The following is a 13,962-nucleotide window of genomic DNA, read 5'->3' on the forward strand; positions in this document are numbered from 1 at the left end:
TGCCCGAGCATCACCATGTCCCCCGCCTAGCGCATGCGGCTGGCCAGAATGGGAGGAGAAAAATCTTCTCTCTTGGCTGGATGCCCATCCGGACCTTCGTGGAAAGCCCTCTCCGAAGCATATTATCAAGAATATCAGGTGGATCGAAGCGTTGAGTCTTTACGAGGGAAAAAGTACCATATTCTGCGGAAGCAGCGCCGCACTGGCGCCAAAGTTCCCGGACGTTCAGGCAAACAAAAGCGACCAGGCGACGTGCGGCGCTCGCTGGTCGATAGCGGTTCACGGTTGACTCTGCCAACAATGCCTCTGCCCAAAGGAACATTGACAAATGGTTCCAAACAATTCTAGCGGCCGACCCTAGCCAGCCTGGCGACAGCGATAAACTAGCTCAAACGGCACGCTCGGGAATACGTATGAAATACTTTTATTCTTCCTATATTAGAGGCTGACCTTTTGCCACAGGCCGCGTGACGCTAGCACCGCTTCCGTACCCGCCTAAAGAACACGATCATCATCCTGGATGTGGGACTATGTACATCGTGTCTGTGCCGCCAGGAAACTGAGATACCGGCGAACAAACCGTTCACACTAGCAGCATGACATCGGCTGGAGCACTACATTGCCATGTCGAAGGAACAGTGGCCAAGCATTTCGATAAAGTAGTCCTGGTGTATGTTATTGCCATAAAGGTTGTGATTACTCGACAATGAATCCTCAGCATGAGAAATATGTATCACTCCATTGATTTCATATAGGAAGGAGCAATCACCCTTATTTGGAATTACAACAATAGTGAGGAAATTCCAGAGTCAACGGTGAACATTCGAGCATGGTCGTGGTGCCTCTGAACAGGCCCGGCTACACAGTTTCATTCTTGTCATTCTAAACCACGGGCATGGCCCATGCGGCCTGCAAAATACTGCGGACAGTGTATAAGGATTCACGGTACGATGAGTGTTCCCATAGGGAGGTAGGACAGGGTAGGAAGGGGCTCTGGGACTGAAAATCTTGTTAGCTCAAGAAAATATGCCTGATTGGATTTGATTGAATCGGTGGGCGAAAGCAGAGTGATCTATGGATGATTGCTTTTGACCCACGCCCTAGTGACAGGGAAATCAAGTTTGACACAGACCGCGGAACCACGAGCGGGGCTGCCGATCAGTAGCGGAACCGCAAATCATTTTCGAGAGCTTGTCTGGATGAACCATGGAAATGCTCGCTCGGTGAGAGAATGCGGTTGTAATGAAGAATTCAAGCCTGGGTTTCTGCCTACTTTCTTTCTGGGCTGCTTGGGATTAAGCCTTGCAGCCCAAAAGAAAAGAGAACTAGAGCAGAATCACCACAATCTCCGTCGGCTGGTATGTAGAATAGATTTACTGCGGTTAGGCCAATATTTTATTAGGGAGTTTCTCTAAATTCAGCATCATGATCAAGATGTGCAGATTGATTGAAATAAAGTTTAGGGCCGCAGGAGGGCCGGTCCACGTCGACTCATGTCCGGGAGCCAATCGGTTTTAGTAAAACGGAGACATTTTATTTAAGCTCGTGTGCTTTGTCCATAATTGGCATAAGTCTTTACAAGCCGTCTGCCAGAGTTATTGAAATAGCGGTAGACTTGAAGCAGATGGAGAGGAAGAGTTGAGATGGCTCAAAGAGAGTCTAGTATAATCATCAGAGGAAAGCCTGATGCAGGAGAAGATACATAGCTTCTAGAACGTTCTACATACCAGATTGACAAAGAGCAGCTTGCCACTCAACAGGGGAAATTACTCCCTTCTGACTGCGACCAGGAGAACACAACCACGGATCGTGTTGTAGCCTACCATTCTGTCGCCAAAGTCTGCGTGTTATTCCAAATACTCACCTGCCCCAGCAGTACCTCCTAAGCAACAAAGCCCCGTTCCGTCGGACACTGACGGCGGCCAACTTTGGGCTTGTGGATCGTGTCTGGATTTGGAAAGAAATAACATTCAGCGGCGCGAGCCTAGAGATGGCAGTATTGATTCTAGTGAGACCGAAAGGTCCTCCGGCCAACCGCAGGTACAGCACAGCGTTTCCGTCGGCCATCTGCAGCCCATTATTTCGGCATCTGTCGAAGCACTTCAACCCTCACGAAAGAAACGGTGACCGTGGTTAAAACGGGGAGGCGTAGAATATAAGCACGTTGAGCGATTTAATTGCAAATTCGATGATATGTACAAATCTTACTTTTGCGGCATTACTTTCTTCTCAACAGTCGATGAAAGTGGTTCACCACACTCAACGCACAATTTTGAGAGGAATTATTCCAGGTCGAGGCTTGACTCTGTAGGTCACAAAGTCTCCAAACACCACTTCAACGTCGTTGAAATAGCTTCAACGCTTATTAACGAGACAGTGATTCTCGCTACCATCTGTGCAACTGGTTCCTTGGTAGAGACGTAGCCGAAAAAATATAAAAGGAGCCGGATTCCCAGCCCAAAAAAAAAAATCAGGACTTCGGTCCTCACACTCCGATGTGTCATGGTGTCCCTCTCTTGCCTGCGGGCTTGAGAGTCTCCGTGACCACGGCTGTCGCTGCCACGAGCCCAGTGATGTAAGACCTGCGCTCCCTCGCTGCCACGAGCCCCGCGAGTGTAAAAAGGTGCTTCGCAGGATAGGTCTGCGTCAACAACAATCCTCGCAGGATAGGTCTGCGTCATCAATATGCCTCGCAGGGGGGTGCTGCGAAAACAAGACTACCCCGCAGGATAGGTCTGCGTTATCAATATGCCTCGCAGGGGGGTGCTGCGTCAACAAGACTACCCCGCAGGATAGGTCTGCGTCAACAACAATCCTCGCAGGGAGGTGCTGCGTCAACAAGACTACCTCGCAGGGGGGCGCTGCGTTACCAAGTGAACTCCGCAGGGGGACGCTGTGATGACAAGTGAGACCCGCAGGAGACCGCTGCGTTAACAAGTTCTCTGCAGGAGACCGCTGCATTACCAAGTTCTCTGCAGGAGACCGCTGCATTACCAAGTTCTCCGCAGCCTAGGTCCTGCGTCAACAAAGCGCCTCGCAGGGACATCTGCGAGAACAAGAGTCTCCGCAGGGGCATCTGCGACAACAAGAGCCTCTAGCCCGTGCAGGCACCTCTTCGTGGTGCTAGGGACCAGTATTCGAGTGTTCCAAGAGTATTCGGAGAAGCAAAGACCTGCGCAACATCTTCATCGTCTGTTCATTGTTCCGAAGGGTCATCATTGGATACATAGAAGGAGCCCTAGTTAGATCTTCGCCAATTCAATAGCTAAAATCATAAACTAACAACTCAAGCGTCTTCATTATCAAAGGACGTATTTCCCATTCCTTCTGGCATTCAATCACAAGGACGCCTCAGGCCCACATGCTAATCCGTGAGGCATCAGCTTGGACCTTGGAACATACTTAAAGGATGTAGGGTAGAGGTGGCAAAATGTTTTAAATATTTATCTGCAGATCCATTATAAACTGGCCTATGAACTACAGAGATCTTAATTTTCTCACATCATGCCAATGGAAATTTGCTGACACTTTGCGAGATTTCTGTAACCTAGACCACTGGCGGTTTACAGTGAGAGGAGGTATAATTTGGTAACTAAAGACAACGTCGTTAGTTAATTGAAGCAATTGAAGATTTCAGCTTTATCAAAGTTAGCCCGAGGGATATGGTCGACCCGCCGCCCCACTATCCACAATTTCTTCAACAGCCATGCACTTTTCTCACATTGGCATTATACAAGGCATTTCATGGAATCAGACTTGGTATAAGACAAAATATACTTTCCAGGTCAATGGCCAACCAGCGAGCTACTTGAATATAGCGCCTCCTCGTTAATTACCGAGAAATATCAAATCGATCCGATGCGAATTCCAAATATCGTGCATGCCAATGAGAAAGGCATACGAGTCATAGTCGATGACGATGTTGTCCACCAGCTTCCAGAAGGTCAATGCATGATCCTCGACAACTCCGAAACACCAAACCCGAATGGCAGTGCTCCTGGCACGCCCGAGTCTCCCATGGCCATAAAACTAGTCTATTAAACTGCATCGCGTTGTCTAATATTGCTCCATTGGACCCCACAACAAACAATACAATCCAAGCAGTATGCGGTGTCTTTGGATACATTCATGCGAAACCTCTATGGTCAGCCAGGCTAGACCGATGAGGTGGGTCTAATTAATTTCATCGTCATGGATTATTCTGAGCCAGGACAGACAAGTATCAGCAATTCTGGCGTGTCTATTTCCACCCATCCAAAACTTTGCGTCGAACACGTCGAGCCAATTCCCTTTCCCGGAAACATGGCAGACCCATAGAGGACGAGCGCAAGGCAGCGAAATACATTCTCATAAACGCCAAGCGAACCTTCATGAATATGCTTTTAGAAGAAACAAGTCTGCAAAACATCAATACTTGATCTGCCCAACGAGTTGTTGCAGCGCATTGCAGCTCTGTTGCCGGCAAAGCTCCTCGCCAGACCCTGTCAACTTGAATCAGCCGTCTTCACAACGTGATAAGCTTGAGCTCTGGAGACAACTAGACACGGCTCTCAAGGATCTGGAATGGAGCTTGAACAGCTGTCAGCTAGCAATGTTCGAAAAGGCAGTCGAAGCACTCTCGAGGATTCCCCAACATTTAGAAGGCGTCGGGTTAAGTTGATTTTCACTTATAAGACGCCCTAGAAAGAAGATCTTCGTGTAATGCGAGGGTTTTCCCTAATAGCATCGAGAGGACGTACTTTGTCATTGTTCATACTTTGCCAGTTTAATTAAGCCCTTTTAGACTACCAGAACAAGGCTTTGACACGCTAGAATGCCTCTCGTGCTCTTTTTTGATTATTAAGCGGATGGATGATAGAGAGAAAATTCTATGAATATCTCTGATGAATTCGTCTGCTGAATGAAGCTCACAGATCCTCTCACGGAGGCTCGGAGCGAGTTCTGAGCGAGCAGGCATATAGAGAAGAAGAAAGAAGCATACGAAGAAGAAAGTAGGAAACGGGGTGAGAAATGTGAGATATACGTACGCGACATGAAACGGATTTCCAATAGCGCGAACTGTATGGCGGTGAAGATTATAGAAAGGCGGTATACGGGTAGGGCGAAAGGTGGTGTTAAAAGTCTTATGAAGAGTTGAGAGAAATCAGATGCATGGCAAGCGTACTGGTAATTTACAATGGTAGATTTCTCTAGCTAACTAAAAACAACAATGGTCTGTATCTAACAATCTGGCCAGACCAAATTAGCAAGCAAATGGATACTAAAACAGCGACATGTTTTACGCGGTAAAAAGACAGTATCATCCCGTTCCTTGACAGATTTCAATATCTTTCTCGTCAATCGGGTTAAGGGCAGTGGCACGACGAACTAGTATTTCACCATCAGTAATCTTTGGTATATCGATGGCTCGTGCACATTGGCCGTATGACGAGGAACAAGAGAAGTTGAGTATTTGGTTTGCAAGATATCGGTTGGCCATGAGAGCTCTTATGTTGGCTAGTGGATATACAATGGAACAAGTTCCAAACGGGCAAGTTTTACAAACGTAGTATAACTAACTGAATTGAGATTTCACACGGTTGCTGCTCCTGGATGTCAAGTTGTAGTGTTGAGAGGACTTGCATCACTTACTTGCTATGGTTTGCTTTTAATCAGTGGCTGTCTGGGTTGTCAAGTTATAGCGTTGAGAGGGCCGGTATTACTTACTTGCTATGGTTTGCTTTTAGTTAACGGGCTGTCTGGGTTTTCAAGTTATAGTGTTGAGAGGACCGGCATCACTTACCATCTATGGTTTGCTTTTAGCCAGTGGCTGTATGGAGTGTCAAGTTGCAGAGTTGAGACGACCAGCATCACTTACCTCCTATGGTTTGCTTTTAGTCAGCTGGCTGTCTGGAGTGTCAAGTTATGGTGTAGAGAGGATCGGTATCACTTACCATCTATGGTTTTCTCTCAGTCGGCTGGTTATCTGGGTTGTCAAGGTGTAGTGTTTTGGAGACCGGTATTACTTACTTGCTATGATTTTATTTTAGTCAGCTGGCTGTCCGGAGTGCCAAGTTATAGTGTTGAGAGGACCAGTATCACTTACCGCCTATGGTTTGCTCTTAGTCAGCTGGCTGTATTGATTGTCAAGTTGTAGTGTTAAAAGAGGGCCGGTATCACTTACTTCCTACGAATTTCTCTTAGTCAGCTGGTTTTCTGGATCGTCAAGTTGTAGTGTTGAGAGGACCGGTATTACTGACACTCTGTGGTTTGCGCTTAGTTAGCTGACTATCTGGGTTGTCAAGTTGTAGTGTTGAGAGGACCAGTATCACTTACCGCCTATGGTTTGCTTTTAGTCAGCTGGTGTCTGGAGTGTCAAGTTATGGTGTTGAAAGGACCGGTATCACTTACAGGCTATAGTTTTCTCTCAGTCAGCTGGTTATCTGGATCGTCAAGTTGTAGTGTTGAGAGGACCGGTATTACTGACACTCTGTGGTTTGCGCTTAGTTAGCTGACTATCTGGGTTGTCAAGTTGTAGTGTTGAGGACCGGCATCACTTACCGTCTATGAATTTCTCTTAGCTGGCTGTATGGATTGTCAAGTTGTAGTGTTGGAGAGGGCCGGTATCACTTACTTGCTATGAATTTCTTTTAGTCAGTGGCTGTATGGAGTGTCAAGTTGTTGTGTTGAGAGGACCGGCAATACTTACACCCTATAGTTTGCTCTTACTCAGCTGGCTGTATGGGTTGTCAAGTTATGGTCCTGGGAGGGCCGGCATCACTTACACGGGCCTGCGATCGATGTCAGTCAGCATATCTTTAATCCTCAACTTGCAAATGCTCTGCTTACCTGAACTTCTTCGTTTGTCCAGAAGCACTCTTCATGAGCCAGGTTCCCATCCTGATCATACGTAGCAGTATATCGCTCGCAAAGCGTTGGTCGACAAGCGCGGTCTGCAGTGCTCAAAGCCTTCCCGCCCTTACCCTGGCAGACTTCCTGCTTGTAGCACTGTCCATCCGGTGGGTTCAAGCTAGAGGCTGCGGAGACCAACCCGAAAGGGAGTACAAAAAGAGCAAGTGAGATTCTCATTGTGGAAATATAAAATCCGAGGACTTGGAACAATTGAGTATAAAAGGGTGTCGGTCTGAAGCTTTTGGGGCAAGCAAGGTTATATACACCTGTGGATGAATTGGTAGCCGATCAGAGACACGGACAACCTCTCTGCTATTCGCACTATACCGCTTGCGGCTAGTCACGCTAGGTAGTCTAATGTTGCATTGCATCATCACCTTGAAGGAGATTTAAAGTGGGTACTAGGTAAGAAAATACCTTTCGTCACATTAGTACTCTATTGGTTAATCTTAGGACATAGATCACATAGGCTATGATATATCAAAGACCCACCCGCACGATCCTAACGCGCGGGATGGCCGTCCGGGACGGCTAGATCGAGAGGGATGATTGAAATTTACTCAAGATAGCTAGGGTTTGGTATTTACAAGTCATGACTAGTAGATTTGACTAAATTACACACTGCCGTCTTGCTGATCTGCCTAGCCGTCGGCCTTATCGCCTGGTTATCTACTTTGTTAAAATATGAAAACATTGCAGTCTTTGTACCTTTTCCCCTACTAGTATTAGAAAAGATCAAATTCCGTAAGACCTCTTTACTAGTTTCTACTGGTAAAAGCTTTACACCAATCTTGGGACTTATATCAAATACCATACCTTGGATTCCTCGCTATTTCGAGTATATTCGAGCCATCCAGCTATCCGGTCCAGTCGGTGACAGTGATAGATTTCCAAGAGTCGAACCCCCCTATCTAAGAAGGTTACATAATCCGATGGGGGTTGGACGGTCCAATGGCGAGGTCTAGACATTGACCACCACCTTCACCGCCCGATCATTCACCACAACACACCACAACACCGCGGAGAACCCACCGGCCTTTTGCCCACCCACACAGAAATGCCAAGCCATCCGATTACAATCCTTTCACAATATCTGTCCCGAGCCGCAAGGCATCTATGAGCCAATCGTTTGCTCCCCGGGCTACTATTGCCCGCCTGGTGGTCGGGAACAGATTCGATGTCCACGCGGCCACTATTGCCCCCAAGGCACTCATGATCCGGTGAAATGCACAAAACTATCGATTTGCCCCGATGGGAGTGTGCGGGAAATTTCACTGATTGGAATTGTGTCTTTGGCGGCTATATACCTGCTCTGTGTTATATCCGCTCTCGCTTCAACGAAATGGAAATCCAATAGGGCATCGGAACGAATTGGAGCACGACTGGCAAGAAAAAAGGCGAAAAAAACCCCTGACATTGAAAAAGTGACGGGGAACGAGTCCAAGGAAAAAGAGCCCCCGATGCGGGGGGATGATATAACCGATCATCAGGGCTCACAGTTGCGCTCTCTTTTTGAGCCGCTGGTTAAAGATAGAAAGATGGACGAGTTGGGTCTGGAGTTCGATTTTCATGAACCACAATACACGCTGGGTGATGTGTCTCGTCCAATCCTACAAGGAATTTCAGGTAGGATTAGGAAAGGCCGTGTGTTTGGGATCATGGGTCCGTCTGGCGCCGGAAAGTGTATGTGGTAAACCTGTTCCATGGAAGTATCAGATGCTGAACCTTCTTTTAGCCACTTTTATCAATATCCTAACAGGGAAAAGCAAGCCAACGGCCGGATCAACGACTATCAATGGAGTACAAGGGAATTTAACGAAGTAAGTCCCATCCCACTGCCATGGAATTGGGTTCTGACATTCTTTCAGGTTTGAGCACTTAATTGGCTTCGTTTCGCAGGATGATTGCGTTTTGGCGGATCTCACCGTCCGAGAGAATATTCTCCACTCCGCGCGTATACGGCTTGGTGGGAGGTTGAATGACGACAAGATTAGATTGCATGTTGACAAAATGATCACATACCTCGGCTTGTTTCACGTGAAAGATAGGGTTACAGGAAGTGTCGAGAAAAGAGGTATATCTGGCGGCGAGCGCAAGCGAGTTTGCATCGCTCGAGAGATTATTGCAATGCCCATGGCGCTTATTTCGGACGAGCCAACTTCTGGACTCGATGCAACAGCCGCTTTGTCGATAATGACCCTGCTTAAAACCCTCTCTACATCACCATCATCTGCGCGGTTCATCAGCCCCGCGCAGACATATTTCGCCTTCTGGACGACATCCTCCTCTTGCACTTTGGAGAATCGATATACATGGGAGATGTGGCTCCATTAGACACGCACTTCAAGGCACTCCATGCGTCTTTTCCCAATAGGTACAATCCTGCTGACATCATGATGGACGTAGTCACCAACCAGCAAATATTCTCAGCATTTCCCTGGCCCTCTCCTCGACACAGGGATAGTCAGGTCGTTAACTGGTCGATTTCTTCGAAAGGTTCCATGGTCGGTGATGCTCGACGTGTATCGGAGTTGAAAAATTCTTTTGGCGAACACAGGGCGCCTTGGTATCGTCAGTTACTTCTGTATACGCTTTGTGGTGCAAGGCAGCAACGTCGGCAGGTGTTCAGTATTATTCTGGAAATGGTGACGGGAGCATCCGCCGGTCTTCTATTGGGCCTATCAATATATGAACATAAGGGACACTTGTTCCAGGGATATTTTCAACAGCCCTTTGAGCCCTTGTCCAGTGCAGTCAACTATGTTGTCGTCCCCACGGTGGGCCTTCTTTGCAGCTTGTCAATCAGTGCGTCACATCGTTATCAGCCGGCAAAAACAATGTTCCAGAAAAGTCTGAAAAAATTATTGACCTTCCTAATCATTTATTAGGTCTCGCAGCCGCACCGGCTGGAATAAAAACAATTGCAGAGGAGAGTAAGTAAGATTTACAAAATTAATTGTCACCCACCCTACTGACTGAATTGTTCGTATCAGAGCTTATATTCTCCCAAGAAGTCCATTCAGGCCATTCAGCCAGTGCCTACTTTATTGGGAAGGACCTAGCCACCTGGCCTCGCATCCTCGTATCATCCTTGCGTTTCACAACTTTTTACATGATTCTCGCAACTTCCGTGATCCCGTTTCACATTCTGTTTTTGCTTAACACAGTTTATTTCTTCTGTTAGAAAGCCGACCCTTTCGAAATTATCTGGGAAGCTGACGTGCACATACTTAGGGACAGCATCCGACTCTTCCGACCCGATCATAGACGGTAACAGGCGTGGCTCACCCTCCTTTGTTGGTTGCAATATCCACAGATGGAGTTCAGGAGATTTTACTGTCAAGCCGGGCAATCCGTACGTTGGTTCAGTTGCGCACAGTAGTTTCCAAGGGGGTCGCGGTATAGCCTCTTCGGTCCAGCGATAGGTATTCCGACTCTCAAGGGTCGGGAGGATACGTATGAGACTGGCCGACATGAGACTGGCCAAAAGAATTTCCAAGATTCGTTGCTCGGGTGCGTTCCTTGTCCTGTTTCCTTTCGTCATGCGCCTGTTTCACCTGGTCTTCTGCCTGCTTTTGACTGCTGCCTGCCTCTTTCCGCCTCGTTTCCTGCGAAAAGAGCGGTTTATAGTCTGGAGGATCACCGTCGGTCATCGTTTTGTCGGCAGGGAAGGGGACGCAGCTTGCGGCAATCATGGTAAGCGCGACCGGCATTTTATCCAACTGGCCGACCTCAGCTGATCACTAGACTCGATGGAAGTAATTTTCCGGCAGACCCACCCCCCGGTGGGCTGGGTCGAGCCCTGAGGAAGCCTCGTGCTAAATCGTCGCTCCAAAGACTTTTCTTCAAACTGATATTCCAGCCCTAGAACCTCTTCGTGGCATACTAAAATTTCGGAACAAGTATAAGTATTCTTCGTGTGTTCCTCAAAGAAGTACACCCACAGAACTCTGCCGTCCGGACTCAAGGGACATTAGCCTCACCCATAACCTGGTGTATAAATGGAAGGGGATCATACCCTTTAAGACACCTGAGGCACTTGCCTTCACCATACACTGCCCCTAGACCATCATTGGTGGTGTCCGCCGTAATGGGCTTGGCGTACTTAAATAAGCAATCGAGACGCTTGAAGGTCGCCCGACAAGACGTCCCAGACCTGCCTTGCTTTCAGGTAGGAGGTCATGAGACGTTTCCAGGTCGTGAAATTGTCGCTTCCTGTCAGAGGCTCGATGGCCGTGGCAGGTCGGTCGGGCGAGTCGTGGACCAGAGCAGACATGGTAATGGGTGTGAAAGCGGGGTAGATATATATAACCAGGATGATAAAGATATTTCTCAAATGAGTAGAAACGGCACCCGAGAGTTTGCTCCCGGGCTCATAACCTGTTGTAGTTCAGGGTATGAATTGATTTATTCAGAGGTAAGCATGAGGTTGTATATATACACCACAAAGACCAAGTCAACTTAGTTCTTTGTATAGACAACTCGGGATTTATTCCGATGGTGCGGCTTGGTTCCTGCTTTTCACCAGCCTCATATCACAACATAGGTAACTAACATAGCTCGAGTATATATTTCCTGTAGGCGAAAAACTCACATGCTGTTGGTGTGCAGTGGTTTTTATGCTCAACGTTGGTGTAAACGTTGACATCAACTTCTGACACCATTCACCACCCGTACATCGTCAAAGGTAGTTATCTGAGAATAACCAGCGAATGTATCAACACGATACTACCAATCTATTGTGGAAGAGACCTTTGGCCCTAGTGTTCCTGGAAGCACAAACAAGACTCCTCCGGTCGTCTTTTTTTACTATGGATTTTGGCGCGGCTGAATCATGATGCAATAGCAACCCCCGAGACATCGGAAATGCAACTCTCTTCCGCATGTTTCTACTCATGACCAACTTCAATCTGGCAGCCAGGTTGCTCCCGGGAATGCGCTTCAAGTCAATTGGTGGTTCGGGCAACACGTGGATACGGCAACTGGATTGAAACGTCGTTGATTCGATCGTCGCATTGGTCTACGTACCGTGATTGAGGCAACAAATAAACATCCGCAGTCCTCCTGGGTGCCGGCGCTGATATTGGTAACCCGCGAAATCTTGGTAGTGGATATATCTTTCACGGTGGACATCAAACATCCAAAAGCTCATGATTGTCCCATGGCGGATGCTATTATGCCCTTCTTTTGCTCCACTAGCTTGCCATTGCAGCACCATCAATAGTAAGACCAAGAAATCATCATGGATCACAAGCTGTCACAGGTATCAGAGATGTCCAATACCACAGACACAGAAGAACACAATAGACTTACATGGCAAACTGGTGTCGTTATCGTAGATCCCGTTCCCGAGGAATTCATCGGCTGAAAACTTCCGTCAGGTCGTTGGCCAGTTATCCACGGGAATCGCGGCCACACAGGCCAGGTTTTACAGCCGTCTGTTGACCAGTCCACTGGCTCTGCATCTACAGAGGTAGCCACTTCTGTTGCTACTCGAGGGACTATATGATGGCCAAAACGGCCATAAAGGCTGAAAGTCGAGACCTACCCTCACCGAACGCGAGAAGAGAGCAGCCAACTCCTCAACCTTCCCACGAAAGCAACGTCGACACTCGCCCTCCGCCTCTCAAATACAGGACGGCTCACAACGGGCGGCTCAAGAAATGTATCAAAAGAGACCCCTAACCCTTACAACAATTAGTAGGGAATTGGTTAGTGATACAATTCAATACCTACAAACGATATCCGACCGCATCTTGATCCCCGACACCATCCCCTCCACGGAGTGGGCCACGACACATCTCACCACCCAATTGCAACAGAGCAGGTACGAGTATACCATTGCGAGAGAAGAGATGGAAACAGACGCTCTGTTCGATTTTACCTTCCCATCGACACAGCCGCAAGAAAAGTGCCGGAAGTGTGCTGCTGCGGGCGAGGAGCGGCTGTATGACTGAGAGGCTACTCGTTCTTATAACCTTGTTGGCTCTCTTTTGATAGAACAACTGGTTTTTTTAATATGAACGATTTCCTTGGGTGAGGAGACCACTCAAATATCAAAACCAGCCACTCTTTGGGCTACTCAACCCGCTTCACTCGTAGCGATGCAATTGTTTGTGCTGTACCATCTACAAAGAACTGGAACGTTTGTGCCGTTCTGTTAATCGACTCATGACTGCTGGTTCTTACAGCTCGGCCCTTTGGCGGTCATTCTGTGCCTAAATGTCAGCATATTAATTCAGATGAGCCAATATGGCACCACTTGTAGACTATAGTAGACTCTAATATTGGTAAGACAGGAAAAGAGCGCCGAGACCCAAATCAGCCGTGCCAGTATTCGTCGGACAATGGTGTGAGGGCGCTTTCAAATTCCTTTTTTTGCAATGGTTAGTATCAAACGACACATTTTTCTCCCTGAGAATATTGTAGCTCCGTCGAGAAACGCCCCCACCTGCCTCTATTATAATAGCCACATAGCATATCTCTTGCGATGGAGTCATGGCACCTTGTTGATTGATTGGCGCCGAAAAGACATCAGCGGTGGCTTCTAGTCTCGGAATCTCACACGTGCTTGAACGAATTTGGATCCATTTTATAAGACGGTATCAGTGGCCGCGATTCGCAACTAATGTTACTAACGTACCCTTAAAAAAACTAACTTCGTCCAGCGGCCACCGTGCATTCTGTGAGCGCGGCACCAGTAAGCCGACCCACCCCTCGTTGGCAGTTTGCCCGACAAGAATACAGTTATATGGAATCAGGCACTGATTTGCCAAGTCTACATCATCTTCAATTCATATGTATCAAAGTCGTTGAGTAGCCCTTCCAGCGCAGAAAACAAGCCAATCCAACCCGCGTTTTGCAGACGTCTATAATCCGACTTGCGCAAAAAAATCGCCCGCACCATGTTCCCAGTGTCGCCCGCAACTCGGATGGCTTTTGTTAACACGCGAATATGATGTTCGTAGGATTCCGCTGTCATCGACATTCCGAAAGCTAGATAGGATTCTAGTGCGTTCGCGCCCACCATGGTCGGACAAAAGTGCATTTTCAACTCTGCTAACCTGGGCA

The 13,962-nt window shown here is 47.7% G+C and overlaps 4 protein-coding genes across 4 annotated transcripts; 1 reads left to right on the top strand and 3 right to left on the bottom strand.

Annotated features, from left to right (window-relative positions):
* Nucleotides 1-6,704: 6,704 nt before the first annotated feature.
* N7489_004822 (uncharacterized protein) lies at nucleotides 6,705-7,068 on the bottom strand (the record flags this gene model as incomplete). The annotated part of the gene is made up of 3 exons (XM_056710574.1): nucleotides 6,705-6,716; nucleotides 6,765-6,770; nucleotides 6,829-7,068. 3 exons carry the CDS (start codon nucleotides 7,066-7,068, stop codon nucleotides 6,705-6,707), a joined length of 258 nt encoding a protein of 85 aa, XP_056568995.1.
* A 1,361-nt stretch (nucleotides 7,069-8,429) lies between these two features.
* On the top strand, nucleotides 8,430-9,225 carry N7489_004823 (ABC transporter; the record flags this gene model as incomplete). The annotated part of the gene is made up of 3 exons (XM_056710575.1): nucleotides 8,430-8,574; nucleotides 8,627-8,711; nucleotides 8,760-9,225. The coding sequence occupies 3 exons, from the start codon at nucleotides 8,430-8,432 to the stop codon at nucleotides 9,223-9,225; spliced, it is 696 nt and encodes a 231-aa protein (XP_056568996.1).
* A 1,103-nt stretch (nucleotides 9,226-10,328) lies between these two features.
* On the bottom strand, nucleotides 10,329-10,586 carry N7489_004824 (uncharacterized protein; the record flags this gene model as incomplete). The annotated part of the gene is made up of 1 exon (XM_056710576.1): nucleotides 10,329-10,586. The coding sequence occupies one exon, from the start codon at nucleotides 10,584-10,586 to the stop codon at nucleotides 10,329-10,331; it is 258 nt and encodes an 85-aa protein (XP_056568997.1).
* A 3,083-nt stretch (nucleotides 10,587-13,669) lies between these two features.
* Nucleotides 13,670-13,921, bottom strand: N7489_004825 (uncharacterized protein; the record flags this gene model as incomplete). The annotated part of the gene is made up of 1 exon (XM_056710577.1): nucleotides 13,670-13,921. One exon carries the CDS (start codon nucleotides 13,919-13,921, stop codon nucleotides 13,670-13,672), a length of 252 nt encoding a protein of 83 aa, XP_056568998.1.
* Nucleotides 13,922-13,962: the final 41 nt, after the last annotated feature.

The sequence above is a fragment of the Penicillium chrysogenum genome (genome assembly GCF_028827035.1).
Source record: "Penicillium chrysogenum strain IBT 35668 chromosome Unknown utg000002l_segment0_segment0, whole genome shotgun sequence".
NCBI classification, from domain to species: domain Eukaryota; kingdom Fungi; phylum Ascomycota; class Eurotiomycetes; order Eurotiales; family Aspergillaceae; genus Penicillium; species Penicillium chrysogenum.